Raw genomic sequence first — 18087 nt, 5'->3', positions numbered from 1 at the left:
AAGGCATGAAGCAGTATGGGGAGAGTGCAGGAGTATAGCACTAAGACAGAAGATCAGACATGATCATACTGAACGGTAGAGCAGGCTTGAATGGCTGAATGACAGACTCCTGCTCCTATTTTTTATGCTTCCCTAGGTTTCCCTTTGGGTCAGTGTGGGCCACAAAAACCCAATTAGTACAAATCCACATGGTGAAAGACTGAAGAAAGGTTGCAGGCAGAAACATCAGGTAAGTGAAGGTGTGATTAACAAACTTCCCCTTTCCTAATGTTCCATCAGGCTTTCTAGTTCTCCCAAGGAAAATAGTGCTTCACCAATTTACTTGAAGCAGTTGATATATTTACCAAAACTCCAAAACTACTAGCAACGATCTGAAAGCCTTGCTAGTTCAAACTCTTAACACATTGTATTTACAGTTGCAACACATTGCATTTAAAGCTGAGTGAAATAATGTCAATAGTGCCAAATATTTATTAGAGGCAATTGAGCTAAATAATCTAGCCATTACCATCGTCAAAATTCACTTCTTTCATGGGCCTTTCGGGTTTGGACTTAAAATGCACCATCGCTCCGTAATTTGTATTATATGAGTGACCAACTAGTTAAACCTATTGAAGGCAGAAGATCTCTTTATAAATTTTAAAATATTTAAAGCAAGCAATCTGTAAAAAAATTGGTAATTAATATTTTCTATAAGCTTTATGGTCAAATTCAAAGTTCATTTATGTCACAAATTGGCTTACATTAACACTGCAATGAAGTTACTGTGAAAATCCCCTAGTCACCACACTCCAGCACCTGTTCGGGTATACTGAGGGAGAATTTAGCATGGTCAATGCACCTAACCAGCACATCTTTTGGACTCTGGGAGGAAACCAGAGCATCCTTAGGAAACCCATGCAGACACAGGGAGAATGTACAGACTCCGCACAAACAGTGACCCAAGCCAGGAATCGAACCCTGATCCCCGGTCCTGTGAGGCAGCGGTGCTAACCATTGTGCCAATGTTAAGGCCCATTTATTTACCATTAAAATCCATCAACATTGTAAAAATGGTTAAACAAAAATAGAAAAGGCTGGAAATACCCAGCAGAACAGTAACATCAGTGGGAAGAGAAACAGTTAATGTTTCAGGTCAATGACCATTCATCAGAACATGCAAATTCTGCTTTCTCTTCCCCCAGCATTTTGTTTTTCATTTAAGATTCCATTTTGCTATGGTGTTGTAAAAACGTGAACCGTTTACTTTGTGTTCCTTATTCCTCTTTCACACGGCAGGCAATTAACTATTCAAAAGCAAAATTTGTAAGAAGATTCAGACTTGCCTTTCAGAGTAGCTTTCTTGAGTACTTTCATTGCATACAACTGTTCAGCATCAGGACCAATTGTTTTTCTAACTAAAAAGACCTGATTAAAGAAACATGCAAAGACAATAAGTTATAATGTTGCTAAAAATGGAAATTCAAAGCATAATAACTTCAGAAATATCTGGGTTAATTAACTATGCGCAAGAATCTCTAACTGATTAAATAAAGGTACAGGAGTAGACCTTTGCTTCACAATCCCTCGATTTCCCTTGTCAATAAAAATCTAGCAATCTCAGTCCTGGAAATTTTAACTGGTCCAGTATCAGTCTTTTGTGGGACAGAATTCCAAATCACCATTACCATTTGGGTGGGAAAAGTGCTTCCTCATTTTGTTCCTCTAAACCTTAAGGTTACATAAGTATGTAAGAAATAGGAACAGGAGTAGGCCGTTTAGCCCCTCAAGCCTGCTCCTACATTCAATATGATCATGTCTGAGGAGATTGGGGTCTTCACTTTTCTGTCTACACTGCATTACCCTTGACTCTTTTGTCAGTCAAAAATCAGTCCAACTCCTTCTTGAATATATTCAATGACCCAGTTCATGGCTCACTAAGGAAGAGAATTTCAAACACCAATGATCCTTTCTTAAGTGGGAGATCCCTGATTTTATGCCCTTTTACTCTGGATTCTCCTCACTCAAGGTAACAGTTTCTTTCTGCTTACCCATTTATCATTTTAAATACCTGAACAGGAGATTATCTGGTAAAATATTTTCAAAATAGCTGGCAGTTCAAAAGATGAATGTTCAATTAACAAACAAGCAATTGCTCCAAATAACATAAACATTACATCCCAACAATTCTGTAGACATGTCTCAATATGAAACTTTCACTCTACTTACCTGCCAGTTCTGACGCCATTGGTACATTTTTCCAGTATTTTCTGACTTTATTTCATATACCATGCTGTATTGCATATTTTCTTTTCACACATCAGTGGTGGTTGTAGGATAGGGAAGAAAGTCACTAAAGTACACTGCTGTCGTGCAAGGCTAAAACTTCAGTTGTACTGTCACTTTTACAGAGATGGAAAAGTGGCCATAGAAGCGGTGAATGAGGTCCTGAATAGATTTCCAAATTAGCTAAGGTGCAATCCATCAAGGAGTTTATTTACAACTGCTTGGACTCAATGTCATGCTGAGTGTAACTCCACTGTAGCTGCAACTGGTATGGCCACTGATTCTCCTGTGCAATTTATAATTTGCAATACTACGTATGTTTTTCAAATACTACACAAGTGTGATCACTCCTGTCTTCGTTCTCAAAACACCATAAATATATTGACTAGGTGCCAAAACCTTTGCAGGCGTGTAATAAACCTAGAAGAGATTTTAGAACCCTCCCACACTCGCTATGCAGGGTGCAATGTGCAACAGGGGAAATCACAAAATGGCCTGATCATTGTTGGTTATCTTGTATTCTGCAGGGATTACAACTTGCCTTTATATGGCATCTTTTGAGTAAAATATCCTAAGGATTTTTACAGGAGTGTCATTAGACGATGTCTGATAGCACGACATGTAAAAAAATATGATGGGTGGCCTAAAGTTTGGTCAGAGAAGTAGGTTTTAAGAAGTGACTTGGAGGACAGATGGGCAGAAAGGTTTGGGGGGGTGGAATCCAGATTGAAACAATACAGAGAATAGGAATTCAAATGTAGTTATTCAGAATTGCAAATGGTGCAAAGTGATTTTCTGTCAGGATTGGTGCTGAAATCGCTTTTGTTCACTCTTTACATTAACAATTTGGACTCAGGATTCTCCTTAATGTCTTGATAACTTTGATCAAATCATCTCTCAACCTTCTATACTCCAGGGAATACAGCTCTAATTTGTGCAATTGGGCTTTCTAATTTAATCTGTGGAGGCCAGGTATAAATTTTGGTAAATCTATGCTGCTCTGCCTCCAAGGTCCAGACATCTTTCCTGGGATGTCATATTCAGAACTGTTCACAATACTCCAGATGTTGTCTAACGAGGGTTTTGTGTAGCTGATGCATGACCTCCTTGTATTCCGATCCTCAGTTAGAAAGGCCAGCATTTACTATTCCCTGTGACTTTCATGATATTTTAATGCTGTACCTGCATCTCCAAGTTTCTTTGGATTTCCAGTTACTAGCTTTTCACATTTAGAAAATATCCTGTTTGATCATTCATAGATCCAAAGACAATGAGCTCACATTTGCCTACATTGAAATCCATCTGCTGCAGTTTTTTTCCCATTGACTTAATCTATCAAAATCTTTGTATCAACAGCAAATTTGGATAAGTGGCTTTCTATCCCATTAGCCAGGTTGTTAATGAGTACGATGAATAGCTGAGGCCTCAAAACATATCCTTGCAGGGCATCCTACCAATTACAGTACCTTCCCATTAACCCTGCTCTGTCTCCTGGAGCTCAGTCAATTTCAAAACCAGGTCACTAATTTGCACAAGAGGGAGAAATGAATAGAAGGTTTTGTTGCTGGATCGAATGAAGAAAGATGAAAGGAGGCTCTTAACACCAGCTTGAGCCTGCTGGGATGAACTTCTGTGCTCTAAAAACTTGCAACTATTTCTTCATAATTAAAACAGAATGTGTGAAAGCCTTCATTAAAGTACCTTACTAGAAGCATTGCTAAAAGTTTCAGAGAGCAAAACTATGGGATCACTTTAAAGTATGCAGGTTAAAATCTTTGAATGAGAATGTTTACAACCAGCACCTCCCATCCAAATCAGACAGGATGCCCTTTTGAATGCAAAGGGTATTTTGGAAGTAAAGTCAATACTTGAAGAGCTAAATTACACTGGCTGCATGTTAATATGGATCAAGCAATGAACTTTCTTCCCAATCCAAATGATACTGCTGGGAAAGTGGCGCCAAGATTTAATAAAATATAAATAGATGAGTTACAAAAACTGATGCACATGAGTCAGTGCTGCATTACAAGATAGTTCGAGGCAATTGATTCTCTCATTTTAAATGCTGCCAGGGTACTTTAGAAAGACGAGTCTGAAAGAAAATACTCAACCAACCACAACTTTCACAAGCTTCCATGGTTTTGGAAGTCCTTTTCATTTTTTACGATGGTCATGCACGAAGCACAAACTAATCTTAGCAGATTTGCAGAGGCCAGTACTTAACTGGATTTCCCAACAGCCACTCGAGGAAAATTGCTCGTAGACAGTTAGAATTATACGATTTGACAGAGCCCACATAGATTTATAAAAGGGAAATTGTGTTTGACAAACCTGTTGGGAGCTTTTTGAGAATGTTATTTGTAACAAGGATAAAGTGGTTGCGGTATACTTGGATTTTCAGAAGGCTTTCGATAAAGTCCCACACAGGAGATCAGTAAACAAAATTAGAGCCCAAATACATGAATAGGATGGGAATGGAGGGATATGGTCCCCGGAAGGGTAGGGAGTTTCAGTTCAGTAGGGCAGCATGGTCAGTGCAGGCTTGGAGGGGCAAAGGGCCTGTTCCTGTGCTGTAATTTTCTTTGTTCTTTAGGTGAATATACTGGATTTGAGAATTGGTGAACAAACAGAAAACAGAGCAAGAGTGAATGGGTGATTTTCAGCATGCCAGGCTGTGACTAGGATTAGCGCTTGGACCACAGCTGTCCACAATCTATATAAATCATTTGTATGTGGGGACCAAATATATTTCCAAATTTGCTGATGACACAAAAACAAGTGGGAATGTGAGTTGTGAGGAGAATACAAGCACACTTCAAAGGAATTTGGACAGGCTAAGTGAATGGATAAAAACATAGCAGATAGAATATAATGTGAATAAGTGTCAAGTTATCAATTTTGATAGAAAAGAACAGAATGGCAGAGTATTTCTTACAGTGTTATGATCAAGGGTTGATGTCCAAAGAGACCTGAATGTCCATGTACACAAGTCATGAAAGACCATCATGCAAGTGCAGCAAGTATTCAGAATCCAAATAGTATGTTGGTCTTCATCACAAGGGAATTGAGTACAGGAGTAAAGACGTCTGATGCAATTGTACAGAGCCCCGGTGAGACTGCATCTGGAATACTATGTCAGTTTTGGTCTCCTTATCCAAGGAAGGATGTACTTGCCAGAGAAAGGGCAATGGAGGCTCATCAGATTAATCCCTGGGATAGTGGGATTGTCGTATGAGGAGAGATTGAGGAAACTGGGCCTGTATTATCTAAAGTTTTAAAGAATGAGAGGTGATCTCATTGAAACTTACAAAATTCTTAGAAGGTGTGGCAGGGTACTTATGGATAGGATGTTTCCCCTGGCTGGTGTGTCTAGAACCAGGAGACTGAGCCCAAGGATAAAGGGTAGGCCATTTAAGACTGAGATGAGATGGAATTTTTTCACATAGGTGGTGGTGAATCTTTGGAATTCTCTACCTGAGGGCTGTAGAAGCTCAATAACTGAGTATGTTCAAGGAAGAAGTTGATATATTTCTGGATCCCAATGACATCAAGGGATAAGGGGATAGTGGGGAAAATGGCAGAGAGGTAGATGATTAGCCATGAGCTGTTGAAATGGAGAAGAAGAATCGATAGGCCGAATGGCCTACTCGTGCACATCTTTTCCTATGCTCTGAGTGCATTTGGCAAGTTTACTTTGGTCTTCCCACAAGGCGCATGAAGCTAGTGGCTAACTCTGCTGCAAGCTTCATGTCTATCTCAGCATTACCTGTGCAATATTCTGTTTCAAAACACAGACTGTAAATGTCCGATGGAAATGAGGCAAGATCCATCTGTTCCTATTCCTCTGTTTTGTGATACTGTTCTTGGAATCGTTGCAGCCAAGCAGCACTTAATCTCAGGGCAGAGAATATTTATCAATACAGCGTCTTGTCTCACTCAGCTCAAGAATGAAAAGAAAACCTCTCTCGTGATACATACAGTCATTAATTCAAGTAATGATGCTGATTAATCAGGGATGAGCAGCCAGTGAAACATTTCAAACAAGAGTGTTCTGTAAAAGGCTACATTAGCTCTAGCATGGTAATGATCAGTGAGTCAGAAGATTCTTTGTTGATAATGGGCATATTTATGTCTGTGTATGAGGATAAATCAGAGCCACTGATTTACAGTAATCGAGTTAGTCCAGCCCCGTTTTTATTAAAATGTATTCTGTGATTTGTACTGGTGCTTTGACAATTATTGTGAAAAATCAAAATAAGTATTCTTTATACATGTTCCTATATATTTGTATAATCAAGGGGAGGATATGCAAAATGCCTGAATTGGAGGTTGATATGGCAACTAGCAATCCTACAGGGAGGGGAAATGGGGTTCAGATTTATTTCTTGGCAATTCTGGGTTCTGGTAGCTTGTAGGGGAAGGAGGTGGTGGGAGAATAGGAGGGAGGAGGTCCAGAGGGTCGGCAGAACTGGGGTGAGCACCCTGGAATGGGCAAACAAACTCTCATGTGTTCATTTGAAATTCCCTTCACTATATTTAAGAGAACCTAATGCCTCAATAATCATCAATTAAATGTTCAGATGGATGTATTAAATGTCTATATTCTAGTGTTCCATGGTTTTTCTTCAGGACCATTTTTTTGTTATTGAAACTCATCACTGCCCATAAATACAACCAATATACTTTTCGTGTTTGAATATGAATCAATAACACTGTACACAATGCCTCAATAAACGTATAATACAATTAATTTGTTTACAACACCGCTGCAGTGAACTCTAACTTTTAAGATTTAAAGCATTGGTATGGAATGTGATCTGCAGATTTACTCAAATACAGCTAATTGCAGCCTCAAAAAGTGTAATCAGAATTTGTCAATTGCTCATAAATTTCCAATTAAACCAAACAGAATAATGCAAATTTAGTCAAAATTTTAAAACTAAGAAATCAGCCAAGCTGAGTGGAATGTTAATTACCATTTATATCATTTGATTTCAAAAAATATTTAAACAGAATTATGGATGTAAGACCTACAGAGTGAACCGCTAGTAGTTAAAACAAGCTGACAGAGATCCTGCAAAACAAGTTTATTAAATGAATTGCTGAGACAGGCAAGCATGGGATGTCCGAATTTTGGTCCATCGTCTGTGAGCTAGCTGATATCAGGTGGGGTAGGGGCGTTTCAGATGGAATGGGATAGGATGGGATGGGCAGGTCAGTCAAGGTTCCTGCTCCTAACAATTATCTCACAATCCCTGCAGATGGACAGATATTAAGGTTAGGTTTGGGTGCAATGGGTATCAAGATATATGTATGAATAATGGCAATTTCGGCTAAGCATCAAATGGAAAGTAACATCTATGGAATCACACCCGAGAGAGGAATGAACCCCTTAGATGAGGAAGAGTTGGGGGATATTTGCTGAGGGGAAAGAAAAATGGAATGGTGTCAGATTTCTGTGAAAGTGATTAACATAAGGACACTTTGACTCTAGAAATATTGAGACTGATCAGCAAATGTCAAAGCATGCATATATTATTTAAATTGTGCACACAATTAAACTTCTGGACAATTGTTTTCTGCACAGTTGGTTCCCAAGTGGTGGGTCTTCACGATAAAGCATGGACAGCAATTGTCTGTGGGCTACCTAGTTGGGAACACCATGCCCCTGATTCTAATTCAGTTTCACCCAATATCTACACAAATACACTTCCAGCAGGTGTCAATGTCTGTCTGTCAGAAATGGAGGCCTTCATTAATTTTGGTCTTCACCAGCCTAGGAACAGAGACCAATTATAAAGCCCTCCCTCAGCTCCAACATCCTCAACTGAAATTGACCAGGCCAAGGATGAAGCCTTCTGATCTGTGGCCTTTAACTCAAAACAAGGAGCCATTCTTTTCTAATGTCATGTACACGGTGCATGAACCATTAATTGGTCCTGAATTATGGTTACATCACAAGATATTTTTGACTTAAGACTAATAATAGACAAAGTTAACCACAGCAGTTGGAATTCAGTAACTTTACTCTGCAGCAGATAATCCATTCCAGTTGATCAATTGCAGCAAAAGAGAATGCTCATATAACAGTGAAAGCTGGATCAACAACAGAGGAAATGTGATCCTTTGTAATATGCTCGCATTTTAAAAATTGCATACACAAACTTAGTGAAAAAGGGTGAGATGGACAAATTCATTTGAATTCCTGCCTGATTAACAAAGACTGGTCAAGCTTCCCTCAACAACGTGTTGTAACTAAGATTACAGAGCACTTACCTTTCCGAAAGATCCCTGACCCAGGACCTTCAGCAACTCAAATTGTGTGGGATCAGCCTTCTCACAGCCTTCTTTCACATGATGTGTGATTGCAATCTCTTTGAATCTTCCTTCATCCTGAAGATACAACATTTAGAAAATATAGCTATAAAATTAAACATCAAGAGGCAGCCAAGCATTATATTTCAGCAAAAATAATCTCAGCTATCAGGTGAATAGGCTGACCGATTGACTAATATTTTTTCCTTTGCTTAGTATAAGGAATGATAGGAAGCCGAGAACATTTTGGTTGCACCATGGAACAAATAGATACACAGGAAAATAAGTCTGCATGACTAAAATTAGTCTCAGTATTCTCAGATGAGAGGAGGAGACAAATCACTCAGCACTGCTGCTTCAGATCACCTTCCACCGAATCATCTGATGGGCAGTGTGCATCTAACATGAGATGACGACAAGATCAGGCTTTGCTCAAGGCCATTCCGATGTACTCCAAGGTCAAAGAATACAACATTCAGTGCCACGGCTTACATACAAGTAATGGTATTGAATCGTAACTGGTGCCCAGCAAGATGGAAGAGGGCCAAAACTGGACCGGGGACTGGTGCACTGGAGCAGTAACACATTTGCACAGCTTTGCAAAGGTGCCAGCGCTTACGAGCACAGAGGAGCTATGACCAGTTTGTGGACTTGCATCCAACCCTCAAAGCCAAAGCAACTTAATCTCGTCTACCCGAGGAAAGATCAAATGCTAATTGGATACTGACAACAGTACTGCAAACACACAACTGCAAAGGTGTTCTAAAACTCTTGTTGCTGCAATCGCTGATCACTCATGGAACTGTTTATGAATCAGAGGAAAGTCCTTTAAAAGGACAAGGCTGTAATATAAAGCACAACATATTATCCTGCTACAAACTATAAAGTAAATGTTGCTAAATGTAAAAATGAGTTAAGGAAGTCAAACAGAAACAGTAAGAAACAATTTGAAACAGTTCAAAAGGATGAAATAGTAGGGAAGTTTTACATACAAATTAGCCACTTGGACTGATGCAAAAAAAGGCTTTTCTTGCACTTTATACTTGCAAACAACTTAACATACACATAAGGAAATAATTTGTTAAACTGGTTATATATTTCTGAGTTTACACTGTATAAAACGTTTTACAAACTGATACAATTTATTTCAATTTGTCTTGTATTTTACTAATTTACTACAGTGCACTACCATACATTAACTTCCTTTGCCTTTTCTAAATCATATCACAGAGAACATGAATGCAGAACCAAACAGGAAAAAATGTGCATGCCACATTAACACAAACAAAATTCTGTTATATAATAGTGTATGCTGTGTACTAAATGCCTTGTGCATAACAAATTAAATTGAACAAACTGGGAGTTGATCCAGAAAAGAAGGATTCATGACTCAAACGTGGAAATGAAGACACACCGTTCTGTTCAATATGCCAAAACACCCACACTGCAACCCACTACAAGCCTGAAGCACACATGCACAGTTATTAACAGTGTTTCAGTCACAATGCAAAAAATAATTCTAGAATATTTTTGATGGAAACAAATCACAATTTATCACCTGTTTTCTGATCAGATGCACGGATAATTTATTTTACTTGCACTGAATTTCACAGCACAGAAATAGACCACTCAGCCTAATTAATCGATGTCGGTGTTTACGTTCCGCATGAGCCTCCTCCCATGTTACTCCAGCTCAGCGTAACAACATATCCTTCCCTCCCTCCCTCATGTGTTGATCTAGCTTCCCTTAAAAAACACCTTCCACTTGTATCCAATTTGGAGCAAATTTAGTTGGTAGTCTGACAATTTCATTCTTAAAACAATTAGCATGTGCAAAGCAACATCACTAAATTTAGAATCTTAATGATTAGTGCCACAAAGATGAAATCACTTACATGACTGCAAGTATAACAGGAATTAGAAAGTTTCAAAATTTCCAATGAAACTGTACTTTAATCTAACCATGATATTTAATACAGCTCCACATAAATTATTAACATGCACTTTCAGTCACATCCAAACAGGGAATGCGTTGAGCAACTACCAAATCTTCCAACTCGTAGGCTCACAGTCAGTCAATGGGTGTGCCAATGGAATAAGGAATTAGCAACTCATCCATCAGATTCACAGAACCTAGTCTCTGAGAATTCAGACTGAAACAGCACTAGCAGAAATGTGGCTATAGTTAGGAGACAGCAATTACATTTCAAATAGCTCCTGGTTTGTTCTGTTACCACTTGGTTTACCAAAACGATGAATATTGATTGAATCAGCATTTTGTCCACCTTTCTTAAAGTATAAGAACTTCACGTTTTAGTTTTTCTAGAATTTTAAGCAAAAGGAATCAACACGGGCATTTTCCAATAATGCAAATCATTGTTTCAAGAATTCTATGCTTAAATTACTATGGTGTCACACTAATCAGATAGATTACAACAGTCAAGATATTTGAAGATCTGGCTGTCCTACTAATATTTACAAAGAGACATCAAATATTTTAGTGCTATTTTAAATGGACAAGTAATGGAAGTTATCATGATTTTAATGAAGCACACAATTCCACTAAATGATAAAAACTTAACATGATTCAAGTATAACATTTCTGGACACTGATTAATAGGTTTCAAAACAAAATTATTTGCAAAAAACACAAAGTGTCAAAATGATGACACTGATTGACTTGGATTTTCGGAACAAACCACATCATGCTCTCTGATTGTTGACACCTTTATCCGATACCATCTGTGTAATAGCAGGCTGGCATAAAACTTGTGGGGATAGCCTTGAGAGGAAATTGAAATTTTTCCCTTCACAAACAATGATGAAAAAGCAGAGTTGTGAAACACGACAATATCGGTACTAAATTGAAACAAGATTACTCGTTCTTTTACAATCACAATAATTGATAAATCAAGTGAAATTTGCATTAAAGTCATGAAAGCATTTGCATTTAGATAACATCTAAATGTGGGACGGCACGGTAGCACAGTGGTTAGCACTGCTGCTTCACAGCTCCAGGGACCTGGGTTCGATTCCCGGCTCGGGTCACTGTCTGTGTGGAGTTTGCACATTCTTCTCGTGTCTGCGTGGGTTTCCTCCGGGTGCTCCGGTTTCCTCCCACAGTCCAAAGATGTGCGGGTTAGATTGATTGGCCATGTAAAATTGCCCCTTAGTTTCCTCAGATGCATAGGTTAGAGGGATTAGTGGATAAAATATGTAGGGATATGGGGGTAGGGCCTGGGTGGGATTGTGGTCGGTGCAGACTCGATGGGCTGAATGGCCTCTTCCTGCACTATAGGGTGCTATGATTCTATGATCCTTTATGACCTTGGGATATCACAAAGGTTTTTACAGACTATTAGGTACTTTTTGGAGTGTAGTTACTATTGGGATATAGGGAAGTAACAGTTAATTTACGCACAGGAAGGAGTCACGAACAGTAATGATATATGCAGCTTTTTTCTTTTTGATTTTTGTTTCACTGAACATCTTTCCAACCTGATCCTGGTAAAGTTCACAACAGCAGAAAATCACAGCAAATGTATCATAGCAATGGGTCTACTTTAGACTCTTTTTAATAAGTGGGTCGGTATTGCACCCATACCCCACTCAAATTAAATTGTACAAACATTATCCTGTGCAAAAATTATAATAAACATGCATTTAAATGCCTTCACATGGTTGTTTTTTTTAAGAACAGCCAATTTATAAAAAACAAGGTCCTACAAATCGTGAATGGGCACAATTATGACTTAGTGCTCTGGGATTCTTTATACTCAGCTGAAAGGAAAGACTGGACCTCAGTTCACCATCTCATTAGACCATAAGACATAGGAGCAGAATTAGGCCACTCGGCCCATCGAGTCTGTTCCGCCATTCAATCGTGGCTGATTTTTTTCTCATCCACATTCTCCTGCCTTTTCCCCATAACCCCTGATCCTCTTATTAATCAAGAACCTTTCTATCTATTTCTGTCTTAAAGACATTCTCATTAAAAAGATGGTATGAGGTACTCCTTCAGCATTGCACTGAAGGGCATGCCAACATTATGTCTTCTATTCTAGGAGTGGTGTTTCAACACTGACCTTTCAAAGAGGTAAGAATGCTGTCATGCCCAGTAATGATATGTCATATTGTGAACTTTCAATCAATGCTTTTAAAAACAGCACACAAACAAGCTTTTAAGATAGATGCCACAAGTTATGCGACTTTAGGCATTTCGACCACAGACAGTATCAAGTCTCTGGTGAATACAGCACAAAAGGACTTAGGCGAGTGTACCTCACAGCCATTTATGGAAATTCTCATTCTTTAAGGACCAGCCAACACCTAAAGCCAACTGAGTTTCTAGAGTACCCGTCTCCAGTTTCATACTGAAGAAATGGGAAAATTGAAACGCAATGCCCACTATCAACTTTTCACTACATCACGATGGCCACTCCATCAAAACTAGGCAACGTGTGCCTCTAAATTGTTAACCCAGCAGTCATGTAATCCAAATTAGTTTCAGGGACTGCACCCGAATTACCCCAGGACCCAGAAAATTCACAAGAAATATCCAGTCAGCCAGTCTAAGAATCAGAAGCAGTCAAATTATCTAACCTGTTCCAATTTCAAAGTTTACCCGAGAATCAAACTCCTAGATATTCAACCACACAGCCTTCTGCGAACACTTTGCTTGTCAAGTACCTTGCTTCAACTTTAACTCATCAAATCCATTCATAAAACTATGGGGCGGCACGGTGGCACAGTGGCTAGCACTGCTGCCTCACAGCGCCAGGGACCCGGGTCACTGTCCGTGCAGAGTCTGCACATTCTCCCCGTGTCTGCGTGGGTTTCCTCCGGGTGCTCCGGTTTCCTCCCACGGTCCAAAGGTGTGCGGGTTAGGTTGTCTGGCCATGCTAAATAGCCCCTTAGTGTCAGGGGGATTAGCTATGGTGAATGCATGGGGTTATGGGGATAGGGCCTGGGTGGGATTGTGGTCGGCGCAGACTCGATGGGCCAAATGGCCTCCTTCTGCACTGTAGGGATTCTATGAACTACAGGCCTGCCTTATGAGAGACAGAAAATTGTATATCAGAGACTGAGTCTGTAAAAGTGCATGTTTACATGCATATTTGTGAGACCGTGTGTCTGATATGCTAATTCAGGGTAAACCTGTGAGGATAACTAACCTTTTTCATTTTAAACTCTAAACTTTTAACGCTGCTGAATTATTTAATTGGAATATACATTAAAAGGGTAAGAAAATACACAGACCTTTTCATACAAAACATACTGATTATAGGCATTAAGAGGGCACAGCACTAATGTACGTTCACTAAATTAACACTTAAAGGACTAAACTTAATAGCACTCAAGAACAGGTGTCGGGATTGAGTTGAGTGATTAATCTGCACCCACTGATTGCGATGAAGGAAACATGGTAGCATCATGCTGCCTATTCATTTCAATTATCTAAATGCTAACCACATACTTGATTGGTTGGAAGCATCAACGGCAAGCCAATATTGTGAGTGGTTAGCACCACCTAAATCCAGCCTGTAACTCTCAAAATGGAAGTATAGTGGCTGGACCAGGTTGTGGAAATCATGCAGCGAGTGACTTTGACCTGGGAAAATCTGAAGAATGAAGGACACTGTGTTGGAGACTCTGAGTTCCAGGATTTTCCAGTCATAGAACTATGCCGGTAAGATAAAGTCGCCATGTAACAATAGTCCCAGATGACCATAGGAAGCTCTGCCCTTCGAGGGGGAGAGCTGACTGGTGGTGTTTTAACCTAAGGATCATCACACCTCAGACAAGGGTCAAGGTTGAGAATATGGGGCCTTCATGAATAACCTCAGCTGGTACAGGAATTGAACCTGTACTGTAAATGCAGGTTTATCATTTCTGGATCACTAACCAGCTGTCCAGCAAATTGAGCTAAACTGACTCCGAAAAATAGTTAAACACAGGAGTCCAACTTATCCACCAAGTCCACACTGGCTCTTTCCAACAGCAATTCAGTTAGCCCCACTCCGTCACTCTTTTCCCATTCCCCTCATTTTGTTTTCTCTTTTTCAAGTATTCACCCAATTTCCTTTTGAAGGATACATTGGAACCACCCCCGATTCCTTCCTCCGGGCAGGGAGAAATCCAGCACAGGAAGTAGGATGAGGCAGAAAATGGGACAAGCGTGGGGGTAAATATCAAGTTAACAAAATAAGTGGGAACAGGTTGAATGTAGCAGTTCAGAGAGAAAGTGAAATAACAATGACAAAGAGAGAGTATGAGGGGAAATTGGTAGCTAACATAAAATGATACTATTACATAGGCAAATAAATAATAATTTTGCACTAAGTGGAGGGAATTAGGGGATAAAATGAGACCTATGCATGGAGGCAGAGGGCACGGTTGAGTCCAAAGATGTGCGGGTTAGGTTGATTGGCCAGGTTATAAATTGCCCCTTAGAGTCCTGGGATGCGTAGGTTAGAGGGATTAGCGGGTAAAATATGTGGGATTGTGGTCGGTGCAGACTCGATGGGCCGAATGGCCTCCTTCTGCACTGTAGGGTTCTATGATTTCTATGATTTCTACTAAATGACTCTGCATCTGTCTTCACCAAGAAAAGGGATGCTGCCAAAGGCATAGTAATTGAGATTCTAGATGTGCAAAAAAATTGACAAAGAGGAGATACTAGAAACATTGATAATTCACCAGAATTGGGTGTGATGCATCCTAGGATACTGAGGGAAATAAGAACAAAAATTACAGAGATATTGATTGTATCCTCCTAGGTACAGGTATAAATTCTTAGATAGGATATGCCAAAGGACTGGAAAATTGCAACATTCAAAAAAAAGGCTCTAACAATAAAATCTACAACTACGCATTATACTCCAGAAAGCCTGCTGAAGGACAGAATTGGAGCCAATCTTTACACACTTTCATGAACATTTATTTACAAAGTTTACGTGTCAAGCACCTCCTGACCTTGGAATCAGTTTCAGTCTGTGCTTAATTATAGAGCCACAAATGAATCCCCAGTTAATGCCAATCATCTGCATACAACCTTACTCTTGTACCTTTGACCTTTCAGATATCCAGGAACTGAAACCTGGCCAGACACTGTTGGAAAAACAGACTGTGATAAAGAAGACATACCGACTAAATTTCACATTTGCAGCCAACAGCTCAAATGCTGACACAGAATATTTTAGAGGATAGTATGGAGCCAGGATCAACACATGCAGAAATACCTGGCATGAGTGGCTTCTCGCCAACACAGGGAACAAGGATAGCACAGGTACCAGCTCACTGGAGAGCAAGTACTGTTGCAGAGGACTCAAATGAACATTTTGATGGGGCAACCAACAGAGGAACACCAAGAGATATGCACAACAAAATATTCAATGCATTGGGAAGCTTGCCACTAAATGTCATCGCAAGAGGACTTGAGTACAGGAGCAAGGGTGTCCTACTGCAGCTGTACAGGGCCTTGGTGAGACCACACCAGGAGTATTGTGTACAGTTATGGTCTCCTTATCTAAGAAAGAATACACTTGCCATAGAGAGAGAGCATTGAAGGTTCACCAGCCTGATTACTGGGATGGCAGAATTGTTACATATGAGGAGAGAATGGGCGTGTATTCATTGGAATTCAGAAGAATGAGAGATCTAATTGAAACATGGCACACGAAACGAACTTGAAGTTCATCCTTTCAAACATCGTAGTGATGGCCAACTCCATTCACAAGCTTACAAATAAAACCATGATGCAACACCTGATAGCTGATATTGCAGCTTCTGTTTAAGCACTAGCAGCAGCCACCAAGTGTCTGACCTTCAGAGGAAGCACATATTGGCTATCATACAAGCTCAGAATGCTCATCACATTGCTGATTACAGTGTGCAAAAGGGCTTGCAAGGTACCACATCAGCCCATTAATCTGCATTCAACACCTTACTAGGAATGTCGAGATGCCCCCCCACAAAGGAATGGCAATGACGCTATGGAGAACAACTTGCAGTGCTCTCGCCAGAGGACAGATTCATCTGCCACACCCACCAGTACTCCAGCTGTTACCTGTCAACTGCCGTCCAGGAAGAAATTGTGCAGCCTTCTAAGTCTCGAGCTATTCGGGATCATTCTCCGAGGCCATCTGCAGTCTCCTCCACTGAAAGGCAGCAGCCTTCCACCAGCCACACTGCATAGCAGTACTAGGCAAGGCAAAGGTACATTGAAGACAAGCAATAAGGAAATATACAAAGGTGAGGAATTCACTTTTGTCTACAAGATGGAATTATTTAATTCATTAATTTGGTTCAGAATAAGTTAATTGTGGCACTTTTATTGAGCATTGAGGAAAAGTGGATGCTGCGACTATCAGTGCGAGGGAAGGTAGGCTATGGATTGGGACTGCTGGCAAACAGCGTGTGGGGAGTGTGGTCACTGGTATCATCCTGGGATGAGCTCTTCACAGGCACACAGCCAAGAAAGGGATTATTTTGGTTGCCTTCTCTCTCCCCTTTTTCTTCCCCCAACATATGCTCCTGCGCTTCAGCTGTTGGTCATATGGCTGCAAGGGCTGTCCAATCATGCTGGCAAGATGCGGCACGGTAGCACAATGGTTAGCACTGCTGCCTCACAGCACCAGGGGCCCGGGTTCAATTCCCGGCTTGGGTCACTGTCTGTGTGGAGTTTGCAAGTTCTTTCCGTGTTTGCATGGGTTTCCTCCAGGCACTCTGGCTTCCTCCCACAGATTGAAAGACATGCTGGTTAGGTACATTTACCCGAACAGGCGCCAGAGTGTGGCAACTAGGGGAGTTTCGCAATAGTTTCATTGCAGTGTTAATGTAAACCTTACTTGTGACTAATAAATAAACTTTATTTTAACATGCAATGGACCATAACGAATCTCGACATCCAGTCTGCCAAATACTGCAAAGTTCCTCCAGATAAAAAGCACTTTTTCAGAGTAAACCACAGTATCCTGTCACATTTCATGGGACTACATGGCTTTCATTACACTTCTGTTGCATATCATAGAATAGAATCCGTACAGAAGGGGGCCATTCAGACCAGCAAGCCAGCACCGACCACAATCCCACCCAGCCCCTAACCCCATAGCCACACATACTTACCCTGCTAGTCCCCTTGATACTAAGCTGCAATTTAGCATGACCAACCAACCTAACCCATACATCTTTGGACTGTGGGAGGAAACCAGAGCACCTGAAGGAAACCCACGCAGACACGAGGAGAACGTCCAAACTCCGCACAGACAGTGACCCAAGCCGGGAATCAAACTCAGGTCCCTGGCGCTGTGAGGCAGCAGTGCTAACCATTGTACCACCCTAAGATATATGGAGCAGATAGCCTTTGTCACCCAGTAGTTATTTGCTTTGTTGTGGTGGCCTGAATGTAGATGGCACAGCAGACTGCCACAGAATGACAGCATTATGACTGCTGCCAGGATACTGAACACTGCACTGCTGAAGGTAACACACCAGTTGGACATTGAG

At 40.4% G+C, this 18087-nt stretch overlaps 1 protein-coding gene across 4 annotated transcripts in view; it reads right to left on the bottom strand.

The window, feature by feature from the left end:
* The window catches only part of LOC144492822 (ribosomal protein S6 kinase alpha-6), a 138155-nt gene that overhangs the window by 59077 nt on the left and 60991 nt on the right, over positions 1-18087 (bottom strand). For all 4 annotated transcript variants that reach the window (XM_078211312.1, XM_078211314.1, XM_078211313.1 and 1 more), the window contains exons 2-3: positions 8542-8658; positions 1326-1407 (exon numbers count right to left, since the gene is read on the bottom strand). In XM_078211312.1, the coding sequence (XP_078067438.1) occupies positions 1326-1407; positions 8542-8658 (199 nt within the window). The remainder of the gene's footprint in view (positions 1-1325; positions 1408-8541; positions 8659-18087) is intronic.

Source organism: Mustelus asterias, chromosome 4 (assembly GCF_964213995.1).
Source record: "Mustelus asterias chromosome 4, sMusAst1.hap1.1, whole genome shotgun sequence".
In the NCBI taxonomy this organism is placed as follows: Eukaryota; Metazoa; Chordata; class Chondrichthyes; order Carcharhiniformes; family Triakidae; genus Mustelus; species Mustelus asterias.
The sequence above is the reverse complement of the archived record's forward strand: the minus strand, read 5'-3'. Positions and strand labels throughout refer to the sequence as shown.